Below are 15,337 nucleotides of genomic sequence, written 5' to 3' on the forward strand. Positions count from 1 at the left end.
TGATATTATTGCTCAGACTACTCCAATATGCATGAAAGATTACCTGAAAAGTAGGTTTCAGGTGGAGAAATTATAGCCAACCCCAGGAAAATTAAAATGTAATTACAAGCGAAGAATCAGAATAAGATTTGGTAGAAAATTGGATCTGCAGTTCCTGTTGGGTTAACAGAGGTTGTTTTTACATTTCAAATGGCACAGAATATGATCCAGCAGGAGGTAGAGGAAGATGCGAGAAGCAGAATGGCATGTGCATGTACCGATCAAATGTAGAGTGGATTTTGTTATTGAGAAATGGCTAGTCGTTTGCTGTCAATAATTTTAATTAAAGGAAATTGCTGCCAGGTAATTTAGCAAATGCACCAAACTGAGCAAGAATTTCCTGCGAGAGGGGGGTAAGCAGTTCAACCAAATCTGGCTCCAGCTGAGGCCTGAAGTGAAAATGAGAGACTGCCAAGAAATCAGAAACTTGTACACGATAAAGGTCATAGAATTGGCGAAATGGTCCCTAACCTTCACTCTGGACTATCTAGCCACAAAATGGTGATAAATTAAAAGGCAGCCAACCGTCCCTCATGTCTTTTGGTTCGAGGGGGATCTCCAGACTCCTCAATATGTATAGAGTGCCTGTGTTTTAATTTCATCATAGCAAGTTAAATTGTCTGTTTATTCCTCACGCCTTCCATTTTCCTAATGGTGGAATTTTCTTTTCTTTCTCTGCCGGTACAATCACAGTCCTGAGTCTCGCACCCTTCTGTTGATGTGCAATTATCTCCTGATCCGTAGTCAGGCGCGTTATCAATTGTGCCACTCACCCACAGGTTGATGTGCAATTATTATGTCCCTCCCTCAAACTAACCTCCAAATATAAATTTGCACGGTTCACGTTCGTGTAAATTAACATTTCAGCACCCTTTGACTTTTATGTACTGATGTAATACTGGCCAAGCTCATTAACATTAGGGGGGCATGTTGGTGAGACAGCCTGGAGCTTCCTGGCTCCCGGCCCATTTAGAAAGGTTTGATACCAGCTGATTTGTGCTTGGCTCATGCTATTTAAAATGTTAGTTGTTTCTGTTAATTAAAGTTCTTGTCATTTTTAATATGAAATGTTTTGGGTCCTCAGGGAAACACAGTGGAACTTCCTGAAGAGGAGAACACACCAGAGAAACGGGTGGACAGGATTTTTGCCATGATGGACAAGGTGATAAGTTTTGATTTTGTTGTATTATTTTAAATTGCGACGGGCTTAATGTAAAAAGACAGAGGTGGTCATTTTCAACTTTGGAGCTTGGGCTGTAAGGTGGAATGGGCTGCCTGTCCATTTTAGAATCTGCCTTCTTTGCACTAGAGTGGATATTCAGAAGCTTTTTCCCAGGGTGGAAAAGTTAATTACTAGGGGACATAGGTTTAAGGTGCGAGAGGCGAAATTTAGAGGAGATGTGCGAGGGAAGTTCTTTTATACAGAGGGTGGGGAGTGCCTGGAACTCGCAGCTGGGGGAGATGATGGAAGCAGACAACAATAGCGACATTTAAGAAAATACATAAATACGATGGGAATAGAGGGATAAGGACCCCGGAAGTGCAGAAGGTTTTAGTTTAAACAGGCATCGTGATCACGCAGGCTTGGAGGGCCAAAGTGCCTGTTCCTGTGCTGTACTGTTCTTTGTACCTAATTCCATTGAATGGAATGAAAATTGTTGGTTCCTTCCTACGTCATCCATTCTGCCAAGGTACTGCCCAAATGGAAAAGTTGAAAATTACCAGCAGAGTGTCTTTGTCATTTAAAACTTAGCCGTGCACTTAGTTGGTTTCTGGGAGATTGACGTTGTACCTGTATTTATGGCAGTTCAGTAATTCTGGTTACCTTTGTTGCAGAATGCTGATGGCAAGTTAACCCTACAGGAGTTTCAAGAGGGATCGAAAGCAGATCCATCCATTGTCCAAGCGCTTTCTCTATATGATGGTCTAGTATAGTCCTTGTGACCTCCCTTGTGCCATGGTAAGTTACAGTAGTGATAGCAGTGGCTCCTCAAATTGCAGAAAGTCATCCATAAAACTGCTATAAGATTTTAATGTATATTTCAATGTGACCGCAGAACCACTTCCTGATATGATCTTAGGATTCTCCCTTACTGCCAGTATAATGCATTATGTTGGTTAATACATTAGGATGCATTATAAATGGAGCTATTTTGGACATTGAGTTGCAATTAAATCAAATACTTGACCAGAACTGTTGATCTCCCTTCTAAGTATGCTGCTGTGCTTTAAAGTACAGATTTAAAGGGCAGCACGGTGGCCTAGTGGTTAGCACAACTGCCTCACGGCGCTGAGGTCCCAGGTTCGATCCCGGCCCTGGGTCACTGTCTGTATGGAGTTTGCACATTCTCCCCGTGTCTGCGTGGGTTTCGCCCCCACAACCCAAAACTGTGCAGGCTAGGTGGATTGGCCACACTAAATTGCCCCCTTAATTGGAAAAAATAATTGGGTAATCTAAATTTATTTTTTAAAAGTACAGATTTAGGATTTCTTTTGTGCAAAAATATGTTATTTGTAAAATATATGAAAGAACGTTACACGCATTACAAATGGTCATCATCAAAAGTGCAAATAACATTTAGGTTTACTATATAGAGCATATTGCACTCTGAGGTGCTTCAATACAGTCAAAAAAAATTACAGACATTTCAAAATGGTCATTATAAATGGTGCAACGGTATTTAAGTTGTCTACCGAGACCAAATTGCACTCTTGAGGTGCTTCAACACAATTGTGATGCATGTAATATTCACCTTATACATTCAATGTGAGTCACTCAGCCTGATCCCTTACACTGGGTATGCTATGATTCAAAGGCCTTAGACAGCGACCTTCCCCCATTGAGCCTCCGCGGCAACTACCCCAAGCTTCAGTGTGTCCCTCAGCTCGTAGTCCTGAGCTTTGGAATATGACACTCTGCAACACTCGGTCAGGGACAGGTTTTTGCGATGATAGACCAACGAATCTCGGGGCAGACCAAAGAACATCTTTCACCGAGTTATTAATGATCCTCCCCCAGCATCAGCTGCAGTTTGCTTCGGTCTGCGTCCCTGGGAACAGCCCGTAGAGCTCAGAGTCCTGCGTCTCTGAACTGCTCGGGAAGTACCTCGCCAAAACCACCTTAGCTCTCTCCAGACTTTCTCTGCTAAGGTACATTCCACGAGAAGGTGGGCAACCTTCCCCACCACAGTCACCTCGAGGGCAATGACGGATGGGATGACACCCCAGTCGTGTCGGGAGGATCTAACAGGGAGGGCCTTATGGATGTATTGCAAGTGAAAAATCAAAAGCACATTCTATACTTGCACATAATAAAGATTTTTGATGTATACTTTTGACCACCTCCCTTCATTGTTGACCTTAGAGACTGTGATTCCATTTGCTGGCAGGCAGTTATGGTGGGCTACTGAAATTTATTTTTTGTCAAACAAATAATAAAATCCTCCCAGGCATTTTTTAAAGAGAGTTTATGTTCAGAACCCAGATTTAGACATTTAAAACATATATCTTGGGTAGTGAGTGTTTGGGTGATGGTTAGAGGGGTTATACTTCATTCTGATCCTGTGCTGCTTAGATGCCTGTACCTTCCAGCAGGAGCTACTGGATTACAGTCAAAGCAAAAAGCGTAACTGATTTTTTTCCCCTCCTGAACGCAGAGGCTCGCTGTGGCCTTGGGTAAGATCAATTAACTGAGTGCAGACTAGGAATTGAACCCAGGATCTGTAGAACATCAGACAACATCAACACGGAAAGAGAGATTGTAGGGTGGCACCAGTTATCCTGTAAATAATTGCCTGAAAGACTGACTGTTGTGGTTCTATCCACTAACCACTTATCCATTTCCTTTCCAGAGGCTCAAGGATGAACCATTTTGGTGCCATTTGAACGGTTCTGTGCAGAAGCTTGATGGTCCAGCAGCCGCTCACCTTCACCCAGATGTGAACAGGAGTGCACGGGGTGGGGTGCAAGCTGAGCTCTTTTGCTTGTCTCCATTTGCCAATCTCAGCTTAAGAGCCCAAAATATTTTTATTTAGACTTGAGAACTCTGCAGTAGACACACGCCTCAGTTTTGTTTTTGGAAAGACTTGGAAAGGAGCATTGATATTTGCCTTTTATACGATTTTAGACTGAATTAAATTGCTCTGGCTGTGAATTATTTTGGTTTGGCTGCTCTGGTCGCCGCGATTAGCGTTTTAAACAAACAAAACAAAAGAAACCTTGTACTGTCAGAAAATGTTAACGGCGAAGTTCTGCAAAGTGAGGATTTTGTGCGTGTTTCGTGCTTTTAAGTGAAAAGTGGTTTATCATGTATATTTATTTATTTAATCATGAAATTGCATTGTGTTCTTGTCTTGTCTTTTATTTTGAGGCAAAGAAAAGGTTAGCTTTCAAAATTGTACCTGTACCTTGCAACCATTAAGTCAGACTTGAAGGTATTGTGGATATCAAAATGTTGTACCATAACTGACTCAATCACCTATCATTGCAAATGGTTTCCAAGTTGCAATAGTTTCTCGATTTAATGTCTTCTCACAGATTATTTTGACGTAAGATAATGCGCAAATGGGAATGCATTATAGGGCAATAATACAACAAAAGATTCTGGTACATACGCAAGCCGGGATTAAAGCTGTTTATTGTTTAATCTTGTGCCCTCGCAATACACGCTTGCCTGTTGCTTTATCTACTTTATACAGTTGGGGTTCTCATCATTTTATTTTTTTTCTTGGTCAGCAGAAGAATGCCCTGTATTGAGCTGACCATGGTCCAATCGAGATGGCACGTAACATAATCATGGATGCTCCTACTGCAAAGAGATTGTAGCTGATCTGAACTGCATCGTTTATGAGATTTTAATTCATCATGGTCCAGAATTAATTTTCCTCTAGTATGTGAATGAGCGGCACAGTGCTACGCACACGAGCCAGGACCTGTGAGTCACACCCATGGCTACACCAACCCCTCCGCCATCACTTTTTTTTTGCACATTGCACATAAGGTGCTCATTCTTGAATTCCATTTTTTCCCAATCTGTGAAATAATGAATGTCCTGTTGGTATCAATAGTTAAGGAAATCCTACGTACTGGCAGCACACGTGCAGTAAGGGAGTAACTATTTGCAATTTGCATTGTTGTTAACAGTCCTGAGTTGGACATAATTGACTTGAATATGCACAGAGCATTATCAATATAGAATTACTGGTCCTTTCAAAATTCTAGAAATGCTCTAAAACCTAGATTGATGCATTTAATGTACTCCCTTTACAGTGCACCGTTTGTTTTGGAGGGGTTTTTTTACCCTTTCATTTGGTTTTTGTTATTGCATTTAATATTTTAAAATTAAAAAAAATAGAAATGTGATTCTAACTGCTGCATGAAGTGATATTTTGTGGTTTACAATGCAGAGTGTTACTTGTTATATTTTTGATATTTTTAAATTGCTTTGCTAATGCCATGTTGTTTGGTTCCATGCTGTAATTCACAATGCTCACTTAACACATGATTGCAAATTCCAGCAATCCAGGCAAGTCCAGTTCTAAAATGCAACGGACAGCTCTTGCTGCATGTCATGCATTCTTGCTTTTGGCAGGCCCAGAGGAAGCATTTTTAAAAGTGTTAACGCCTCGTCTCTCTGCTGGACTGTCTCCTCCTTGTCCCTCTCTCCCTCTTACTATTTACCCAATCCTAAACTTTAAGCCACAGCATTTTTATTTTTGCTCTCATCGTAATTTGTCTCATCCGTTTTCTTACCTTTCTTGCTTCTGTTCTTTGTCCATGGTAAACGTTTGAGGGTTATCTTTCAATACATTTTTTCTCTCACTTTTTCATTTAGTGTGTTATTCCCATTTTCAGTGGCACACATTCCCTGTTTTTGTCTGGATCTTCTCTGTACCTTTCTGCTTTATCTCTTGCTATTTGCAACTGCTGTGCATGTTTGACAAGCAGTGCATGTGTAGAATTAAACAGCTGATAACCTTCTAACCTGCTTTAGTTATCTCATTATGAAAAGCAAGCGGATGGGGTAGGATTGCCAAGCCTCCAGAGTTGTTTTAAGCTCCTTCAGAATAATTTCATGAATTCTAGTGCAAGCAGCCTTGCAGAAAAATCATTGGGCCATCAAGATATTTGATTTTATTTGAACATTTTCATTTGGTAGTTATAAAATAAATTATTGGAAATAAAAACTGTGTGACATGGCTGGGCTGTCAGAGGTCATGATAGCTTTCGGAATGTGTGCACCCAGAGTTGGTAAACCTAGAATGGAGGAAGGCTTTGAATTGAAATGATGGTGTAATGAAAGTCGCCACAGTCCCAGAGGGCCATAGGCTGTTCTCTCGCTTTTTGAGAGAGAGTTGACTGGTGCTGATTTAACCTGAGGGTCACCACACCTCAGGCGAGGAGCAAGGTTGAGAATTGAACCTGTGCTGTTGGCCTCGCTCTGCATCACGAACCAGCTGTCTAGCCAGAAGGGAAGCAGGCCTGTTATGCTCTTCTCATTCAATGGCCAATTTTCAAGAGTTGCAAGTACTGCTCCAGTTTTAAAGACACTGGACTTGGATGAATGAGATTGGCCTCGTCCAAAAGATCAGTTGGGGTGAATCGCATGGGCGTAAGGAAGTGGAAATGATTTCAAAAGGAAATTGGATGAGCACTTTGTGGAAATAAACCTGCAGGGTTCTGGGGATAGAGTGGAGCATGGAACTTGCCAGATTTACCTACAGAAGGTCGGCATGGACTCAATGGGCCAAATGTCAGTGCTGTAATGACTGATTCTGAGTCTAAAAGCTATTATATTGTCTCCCCTTAACCATCCACCCTCCAAAATATACAAAATATAAATATCCTGGTCCATACCAGAACCCCAACTTTGGTTAAGATTCTGGATTAGAACCCAGTTATTGCATTTGGTAAAATAGTGAGGAAATGTTACTGGACCACAGGAGTGATATAACACTGACCAGTAGACGGCTTTTATATTAAAACAGGTTTTACTTTGAACACAGAATTAAACACATTAGCAACAAATAAATCGTTTTATATTTAGCAGCTACAGCATCTTAAATTGCTTTCTGAAACCTGCCTCTACATTCCAATTAGGAAAACCCATATAATTCAAAGCCAAAAGCGTAAAAAAACTGGACTTTACTTGCTTATCTTGGTGCAGAGTTATTAGAGAGCGCAACCTTTTATTTTAGGACCAATCTGAAATGCTCAGCTTAGAGCCCTGGAAGTATCTCCTTTCTCCAGACGACCTGGCCCCTGCCATTAGCTACACCAGCTGCACTTAAAGCATTCTTTTGTCTCTTGTTGCAAGATGTGCCTTGATTTGTTTAGCCAAGCAAAAACTGTTATGGCATTACATTAGCTCTCTATCTGCAAACAGGCAAAATGGCTTTTAATATCTATTAGCAAAACACTTCACCTGCAAAAATCACTGACATCTCACTTTTAATCACAGCTCTAGCAGACATACTGCCTGTAAGCATTTTAAGCTAAGATTTAGTAATATTGCTGTAAAAATACAAAGCATGACAATTTCTTATATTTATCGCACCTGAGTGATTTTCATAATCTTACAAATTGCCAAGTCATCTGACTCCCAACAATTAATTATGGCATATTTTCCGTTGCAATTTCTCCAATTGTCAATTCGGCTCAGACTCTCGCTCACATGCTCACCTAAAGCACGTATTCAAGGCATAACCTGTCCTCACCAAATGCAGTTCCAAAGGAGTGCTGCCTTGTTGGCAGTCCCAACTTTCAGGTGACTTGTTGAAGCCTCTGTGCGCACATATAGGCGGATAGAAAAGATCCCCCGGCATTATTTGCAGGGAGTTCTCTTAATATCCTGACCACTCCCTCAAGAAGCATCTTCAAATTGACCGCTGCGTTTGTTTTAATAATCATGGTGACTATCTCTCAAAAAGTCAGTAAGTGACTGTGAAGTGGTTTGGGAAGTCTCGAGCAGGTGAAAGGGACTTTATAACTACCAGTTATTTCCGTGATTTAAAAGAAAAGCTATTTTGATAGACCTATGTTAGATAAAACTGGTAGTGTGTAAATGGTGGAGAGTATTCCGAATCTTCCATGGAGGTGACGTTGCTGCAGTCATTGACCTATTTGTGGAAACAGCATCATCTATGAGGAGCACAATGGCAGCCCATTCACACTGTTGGCGGCAAAGAAATCCGATAGAATTTCCCCTCCCCCATAAGTCTCAGACACAGAGCATCAGGATGGTAAACAGTAAATGACTGGCCAGGGTGATTTTTGAGGCTGTAATGTAATCTTGGGTTTCCAGGTGTCAGTTTAAACCCCCCCCCCCCCCCCCCCCCAGTGATTGTGTGATGCCAGTTGAACATCTCCATTTGATGAAAGCAGCAAGAATTTCATTTTTTCTTTGCTGTAGTTTGCATTTCCAGCTAATATTCTCAAAGACTACATGCATGAGCAGCACGGTAGCATTGTGGAAAGCACAATTGCTTCACAGCTCTAGGGTCCCAGGTTCGATTCCGGCTTGGGTCACTGTCTGTGTGGAGTCTGCACATCCTCCCCGTGTGTGCGTGGGTTTCCTCCGGGTGCTCCGGTTTCCTCCCACAGTCCAAAGATGTGTAGGTTAGGTGGATTGGCCATGATAAATTGCCCTTAGTGTTCAAAATTGCCCTTCGTGTTGGGTGGGGTTACTGGGTTATGGGGATAGGGTGGAGGTGTTGACCTTGGGTAGGGTGCTCTTTCCAAGATTTTTTCTCATGGTAGTGAAGCTTTTGCTTTTGCTAATTCTGTTACTGGTTGGGGTCTGGATTTGGGCAAAGAAGGCAGGGGGATATGGAAGGAGGGACTTTTTTTACACAGCTGTTGGTAACAAGGAAAGTGGAAGGGGAGACGATCAGTGATTTTGAAAGGAAATTGGATGGGCACTTGAAAAAAATATGATCGAAAAATATGTAAGCGATTATATCAAATGGAAAGGTTAGTCCTCGCAATCAGTGGATTTCTTTTGGTTTATTTTATTGTGTTTTGCCTCACAATCATCTCATCCCTCAGTACTGCTTCACAATAGGATCCGGTCTACAGAAGTTAGCTTGGGGTGAGATTTTTAACATCGGTTGGACCCTGAAAATAGGACTGTCTTTAAATAATTAATTGACACCCTGATCTTCATTTTTACTTTTGCCGTAGCCATTTATGGGAGGTATTTTTCTTCCAGTTGTAAAGATGTAAAACTGGGCAACACGGTAGCACAGTGGTTAGCACAGTTGTTTCACAGCTCCAGGGTCCCAGGTTCGATTCCCGGCTTGGGTCACTGTCTGTGCAGAGTCTGCACGTTCTACCCGTGTCTGCGTGGGTTTCCTCCGGGTGCTCCGGTTTCCTCCCACAGTCTAAAAATGTGCAGGTTAGGTGGATTGGCCATGATAAATTGCCCTTGTCCAAAAGCAAGGTTAGGTGGGGTTACGGGGATAGGGAGGTGTGGGGATAGGGTGAAGGTGTGGGCTTAGGTAGGGTGCTCTTTCCAAGGGCCAGTGCAGACTTGATGGGCTGAATGGCCTCCTGCACTGTAAATACTATGTAACCTGGTGCTCTGCCTGCTTTTCAGGTTGTTGGCTTTAAGAACTGTAAATGATCCCCATGCAGGGGCAGCACGGTTGTTAGTACTGCTGCCTATGGGCGCCAAAGACGGGGGTTCGATCCCGGCCCTGGGTCACTGTCCGTGTGGAGTTTGCACATTCTCCCCGTGTTGGCGTGGGTCTCGCCCCCACAGCCAAACTAAAATTGCCCCTAATTGGGGGGAAACAGAATTGAACACTAGATTTTTTTTTTAATGGTCCCCATGCTAAATTAGCGATGGGCCAGTTTGAACCAGTGTAAAATGGCTGAAACCCTTTGCACTGTTGTTCATGATGGACACAGCTCCCAAAATGAGTTTTCTTTTTGCTCCATAATGAAGTACAATTCAAGCAGAGTGAATGAAGGTTTTTCTTTTAAATCTTTTTGCCAAACTAAAAACTAAATAAACCTATCTCATCCAACACTCCATTTATGCACTCCCCCAGCTGGAGCCAGTGAATCCACTCTGCGTTTGTGACGATTGTGTTGGACGTTGACATGGATTGTGCCTGTCTTGTATATATATTCAGTTTGGCAGGACACACCGAACACATTTCACACATGAAAGATGCTGTAGTAAGAGGTCAGGCTACCTGCTGTGATGCCCTTTGCATGACCAGCCAGCCTGCCAGCTGGAGAATCAAGGATTAGTTTCCAAAATAAGAGGCAAAATGGGAGGGGGTGGGGAACTGGCCTCGGCCAGTAGTGTATTGCCAGCCCATTTTGCACGCTGCATGATTTTCTTCAGCCGTAACAGCCAAAGACCAGTTTGCCCGTTTTTACGCTGCAGAACGATGCATTTACCCACCACAGTAACACAGGGGGAAACAGCCAATGGTTATTGAGTTTGACCCATGCAACCGCAATGCCTTGGGCATCACAGTATATTCACTTAGTCCGCACCCAACCCAAAAGCCATGAAAAACCAGGTGAAACCCTAAACCGGTTATGGAATAAGTTAGGATAGTTCTTCTGACTCTTTTTGAATCATCCACATTGGACCAGAAGACCACTTTTGCTCCAGCTAATGCTGTGTGTTGCTCCCCTATTAAAGAAAATAAAGTAAGCACTTCAGACTTGATTAGTTTCCAAGCTCCCGTTTGGTCAAAATTGAAATCTTGGAACCAAAGGATTTTTAGGCCTGGACGGCATCTTGCTATCCATCTATATATATATTTAGGCACGCTGATCCAAATGTCGAGACAGATTTCCCCCCCCCCCCTCCCAATGTTCTCTGGGGCTATCTGGCATAAGCAATCAATGAACTTGTTGCTGCTGCTTGCAACTTCTCTGTGCTGTGGTCTTGCGAGCGAGCACACTTTAAGCTGACACTTCTAAGCAGCAAGTCAGTATTGAACTGTGCTTCGTGAGCTGATCGGTGTGTTTGGGTCAAATCTCATCATTTTCACTTCCTTCTCCCCGACCCCTCCTTCCCTTGTACTCCTGCCATGTTCCTCGTGTGCACCGCCAACCTCGGCAGCGACCAAGAGGTAGTAAGGTTGACATGTTTCTTTTACCCACAGTGTGAACCCAAGAAGACATCTTTGAAACTCTTTAGGTTTGCAAAATGTAGGTATCCTCGCGTTAAATTTTGGTGTGAGTTTAACTAGTGGCACCTCATCCTGGGCACAGGTAGTTTTGTGATCGGTGGTTTCATAAAGCACGGTGCCCAGCACAAAACTGCTTCTTCCTCATTTGTTAACCGAACAATTGTCAAAACTTTCAGCTTTGCCATCTCCTTCCTGTTCCAGCCTTGGTGTTTTGTCAGTAATAAGGCCAGAACTGTGTCTGTTCATCACAATAGCTGCTCCTCTCTGGTGCTAAGGCAGAGTAAAAATACTTAATGCAGCATTATTTGATTTGGGTTGTCTGACTTATTTACAATACATTGATCCTGCATTCACGCTGAAGTCACCATTAACTGCTTTTCGCCTGTAAGAGCCCAAACGAGTGGGATTGCAACCAATGCTCAGTGGTATTCTGTGATTCAGTGTTGCACTCGGACCAAAATGGCCCAGATTTGATCTTTGCCGGTGCTCAGTTGGTTGATTTTTAAGTGGGCCAGCATTTGGAATTCCTTGAATCAGACAGGGTTCCCCCATCACAGTCAAGTGACTGCTCACGGAAAGGATGTGCCTGGGATAACACCTGTGGTAGGACAGTCCACTGGCAATTGTGAAGGATGACCATCTATCCATCATGGAGGGCTGCTGATACTTGGGGAGTCCTGCCCCAGTTCAGAGTTTAAATTTGTACAAGAGAGGAGGAAAGAAAATGCTACACACATCATGCGCAGAAAAAATCATGCCCATCCCTTTGAAAAAAAGACAAGTTTTCCCTTTTGTTGCCTGAGGGAAGCATGTGTGTGTAACTGTCCACTTTCTGCTTCCTGCTCATATCATGGGCCAAACCGAATGGAGACTCTGGTTCCATAGACCAAAAGCAACCCAGAATCCATCCGCATTAACGTTGCCGAGTTCTATTCGTCCGGTACGACTGCATGTCCCAGTTATGTCTTGCCTGTTTCAGCTCTGAATTTGTGTGAGCAATGTATAGCATGTGATACGTGAAGTACTGGTTATGCAGCAATATTTGGTCAGAATAAGATCAATAAAATCTTGGAGGAGTGATCACAAGTATCTGGTAGTTTTATATTTTTTGTGTGTGTGTATTTCCACCGCTTCCCTCACAGTCACAGGGAACAGGGGTGCCTTTTGCCGCCAATGCTCCTCTAATAAGACAGTGTCTACACTATGACTGGTTGCAGCTGTATGAATGGAAATGGCATTGTAACTCTGTAACCGATCAGTCTGCTTATGAGCCGGCCAAGAATGACGACCCCAATGGAACTATTGATGGTACCGTTGGACCACTTCAGTTTTTGTCATCATGCGCCAATTTGTCAGAGGCACTTGGCAACAACAACTCGCGTTTTTATGGCACCTACAATGTGGTGAAACCTGCCAAGATACTTCACAGGAAAATAATCAGACAAATATTGACACAAACCCAAGAAAGAGACAACCAGAGAGACAAGTTGATTAACAATCAACTGCAATTTGAACCTCTGGTCTTTTGGATTGGCAGTTTACCAGGCTGGATGGAAAATTGGTCATTCCATTGTGGAGCACAACAAGTGATGAACAATTCATTCCTGTCGAACTGCACAAGTGTGTTTTGTTGGAGAATTCACTGGGACATGCCGAGCGGTTGCCGTTTATCATTTACAGCCCTATTCGCTGACATATCAAGCCCGAGCCACTATAACCCAACCTTAAATTGCCCACCAGCAATAATGCAAATCCTACCATAATGTCAGTAGTCACTCAGGTTTTTGTATCCCGGTCCCAAATTTAAATTCACTATTGTTGGAGTTTGAAGTTTTATTTTGACTGTGCTTTCCCCAACCCCTTTGTTCCTTCACCTCAAGTTCCTTCTGCATCTACAATCCACATTTTAAAGTCTTGACAAGTAAGTGAGTGAGGGGTACACCCTGCAGAGTCCATACCTTGTTTATCCAATGTCAGCTGGGGTCAAAGAGAAGAAGTCCAGTCTACTGCGGTTCAATGTAAGTGTGATAATGCCATTCCTAATAGGGCTTTGACTCCATGGTTCTCCCAGCTTCCTCCAGATGTTGGAATGACATCACCGCGCGTAATAATAATAATCTTTATTGTCACAAGTAGGCTTACATTAACACTGCAATGAAGTTACTGTGAAAAGCCTCTAGTCGCCACATTCCGGCGCCTGTTCGGGTACACAGAGGGAGAATTCAGAATGTCCAAATTATCTAACAGCACGTTCTTTCGGGTCTTGTGGGAGGAAAACGGAGCACCCGGAGAAAACCCACGCAGAGACGGGGAGAACGTGCAGACTCCGCACAGACAGTTGCCCAAGCCAGGAATCGAGCCTGTGACCCTGGTGCTGTGAAGCAACAGTGCTAACCACTGTGCTACCATGCCGCATTTGAGTTATGCTTTTGCATTGTGGTGGCCAGACTGAGTTCTTTGTCAGAAATTAAATCATTTAGGTGGGGATTCGCGAGTGAGTGTGGTAAGATAGCGGGATATGCTAAGGACATCTTGGAGAGAGGGCGAGGTTGAGGGCCGGCTTCCCAGTTTGTAATAATACAGTTACAGCTACCTTGTTAGTGCAATCTTTGCTGGTCCAAATTTACCAGCTCAACATCGGACTGGATCAGACAATGGCTAAAACTAGCTCCCCAAGAAGTTTGTTGAAATGTTAAAATTATTGAAGGTTTTGATTATTGAAATTGTGGGTCCAGATTCTGATACGCCGCAGGGTAAATGTTTGTGGGAGCATGTAAACCTGTGACCTTAAATGTATTTCATCCCTTTTTATCAGAACAAATTTGTGTGATGCTCACTAAGATTTCATTGCGTCACTGGTGAATGGTACGCATTTGATTTCCCAATTTCTTTAAATATAATTTACTTCCTGGGCAGCACGGTGGCGCAGTGGGTTAGCCCTGCAGCCTCACGGCGCCGAGGTCCCAGGTTCGATCCCGGCTCTGGGTCACTGTCCGTGTGGAGTTTGCACATTCTCCCCGTGTCTGCGTGGGTTTCGCCCCCACAACCCAAAGATGTGCAGGCTAGGTGGATTGGCCACGCTAAATTGCCCCTTAATTGGAAAAATTTAATTGGGTATTCTAAAATTATAAAAAAATAAATATATATAATTTCCTTCCTTGGTGGTGTCAACATAAGCTGCTGTTTTTTGGGGGGGGGGGGTGTGAATTGAAATCTCGCCATCCCGGATATCTCTTCCCAGCTGTGTGACATTAATGGTTTCAGTAAAATATCGGAGGAACCAACTGCAAACGATTAACCTTTTTTTGGTTAGCGGAGATGCCAGATATTATTTTAAGCTGATTAGCATCTTAAAAAGATTTCCTTTGCACTTAGTGATGTCTGAGCAGCTATCACTGATGAGCACTCGCTAATCCAGATAATGCTTCATCTGGGGCAACACTGAATCCAGAATCATGTCCTGCACTTCATTAGAAATGTTTACAGTGTGTAATATTCCCCAAAAACACATGGTGAAATCGAGCACAGATTCACTTTGCAAGAGCATAAGACATTTTCGGGGGCAGGAAAAGGCAAGTTCATCCCTTTTTGCTCGTTCAATTTTCGCTCGCCCATCTTCTAATTATATTTCCCTGAATCCCTTCACTCCCCAAAAACTTATCCAATCCATTCACACGGCCACTTTAAATACCATCCCTGTTAACACGTCTTACAACTTCAATATGCTTTGGGTTTAAGTGTTTCACCAAATAATCCTCCTTCAGAAAATTCTAGTTTTGCAAACCAGTGGTGCCTCCACTCCGATCGTTTAATTTTATTTTTTTTTTTAATTCATTTACGGGATGTGGGCGTTGCTGGTTAGGCCAGCATTTACTGCCCATCCCTTGAGAAGGTGGTGGTGAGTTGCCTTCTTGAACCGCTGCAGACCCTGAGGTGTAGGTACACCCACAGTGCTGTTAGGGAAGGAGTTCCAGGATTTTGTCCCAGCGACAGCGAAGGAACGGTGATATATTTCCAAGTCTGGGTGGTGAGTTACTTGGAGAGGAACTTCAGGTGGTGGGGTTCCTAGGTATCTACACTCTTGTCCTTCCAGTAAGAAGTCTTACAACACCAGGTTAAAGTCCAACAGGCTTGTTTCAAAT

General features: G+C 43.1%; 1 protein-coding gene across 1 annotated transcript in view; it reads left to right on the forward strand.

Moving 5' to 3' along the window:
* The window catches only part of LOC119955521 (neuronal calcium sensor 1), a 138,100-nt gene extending 132,082 nt beyond the window's left edge, over window positions 1-6,018 (forward strand). The window contains exons 7-9 of the mRNA XM_038781792.1: window positions 1,124-1,201; window positions 1,876-1,999; window positions 3,891-6,018. Coding sequence (XP_038637720.1) covers window positions 1,124-1,201; window positions 1,876-1,974 — 177 coding nt within the window. The 3' untranslated portion in view covers window positions 1,975-1,999; window positions 3,891-6,018. The remainder of the gene's footprint in view (window positions 1-1,123; window positions 1,202-1,875; window positions 2,000-3,890) is intronic.
* Window positions 6,019-15,337: the final 9,319 nt, after the last annotated feature.

This window comes from Scyliorhinus canicula, chromosome 21 (genome assembly GCF_902713615.1).
Source record: "Scyliorhinus canicula chromosome 21, sScyCan1.1, whole genome shotgun sequence".
In the NCBI taxonomy this organism is placed as follows: domain Eukaryota; kingdom Metazoa; phylum Chordata; class Chondrichthyes; order Carcharhiniformes; family Scyliorhinidae; genus Scyliorhinus; species Scyliorhinus canicula.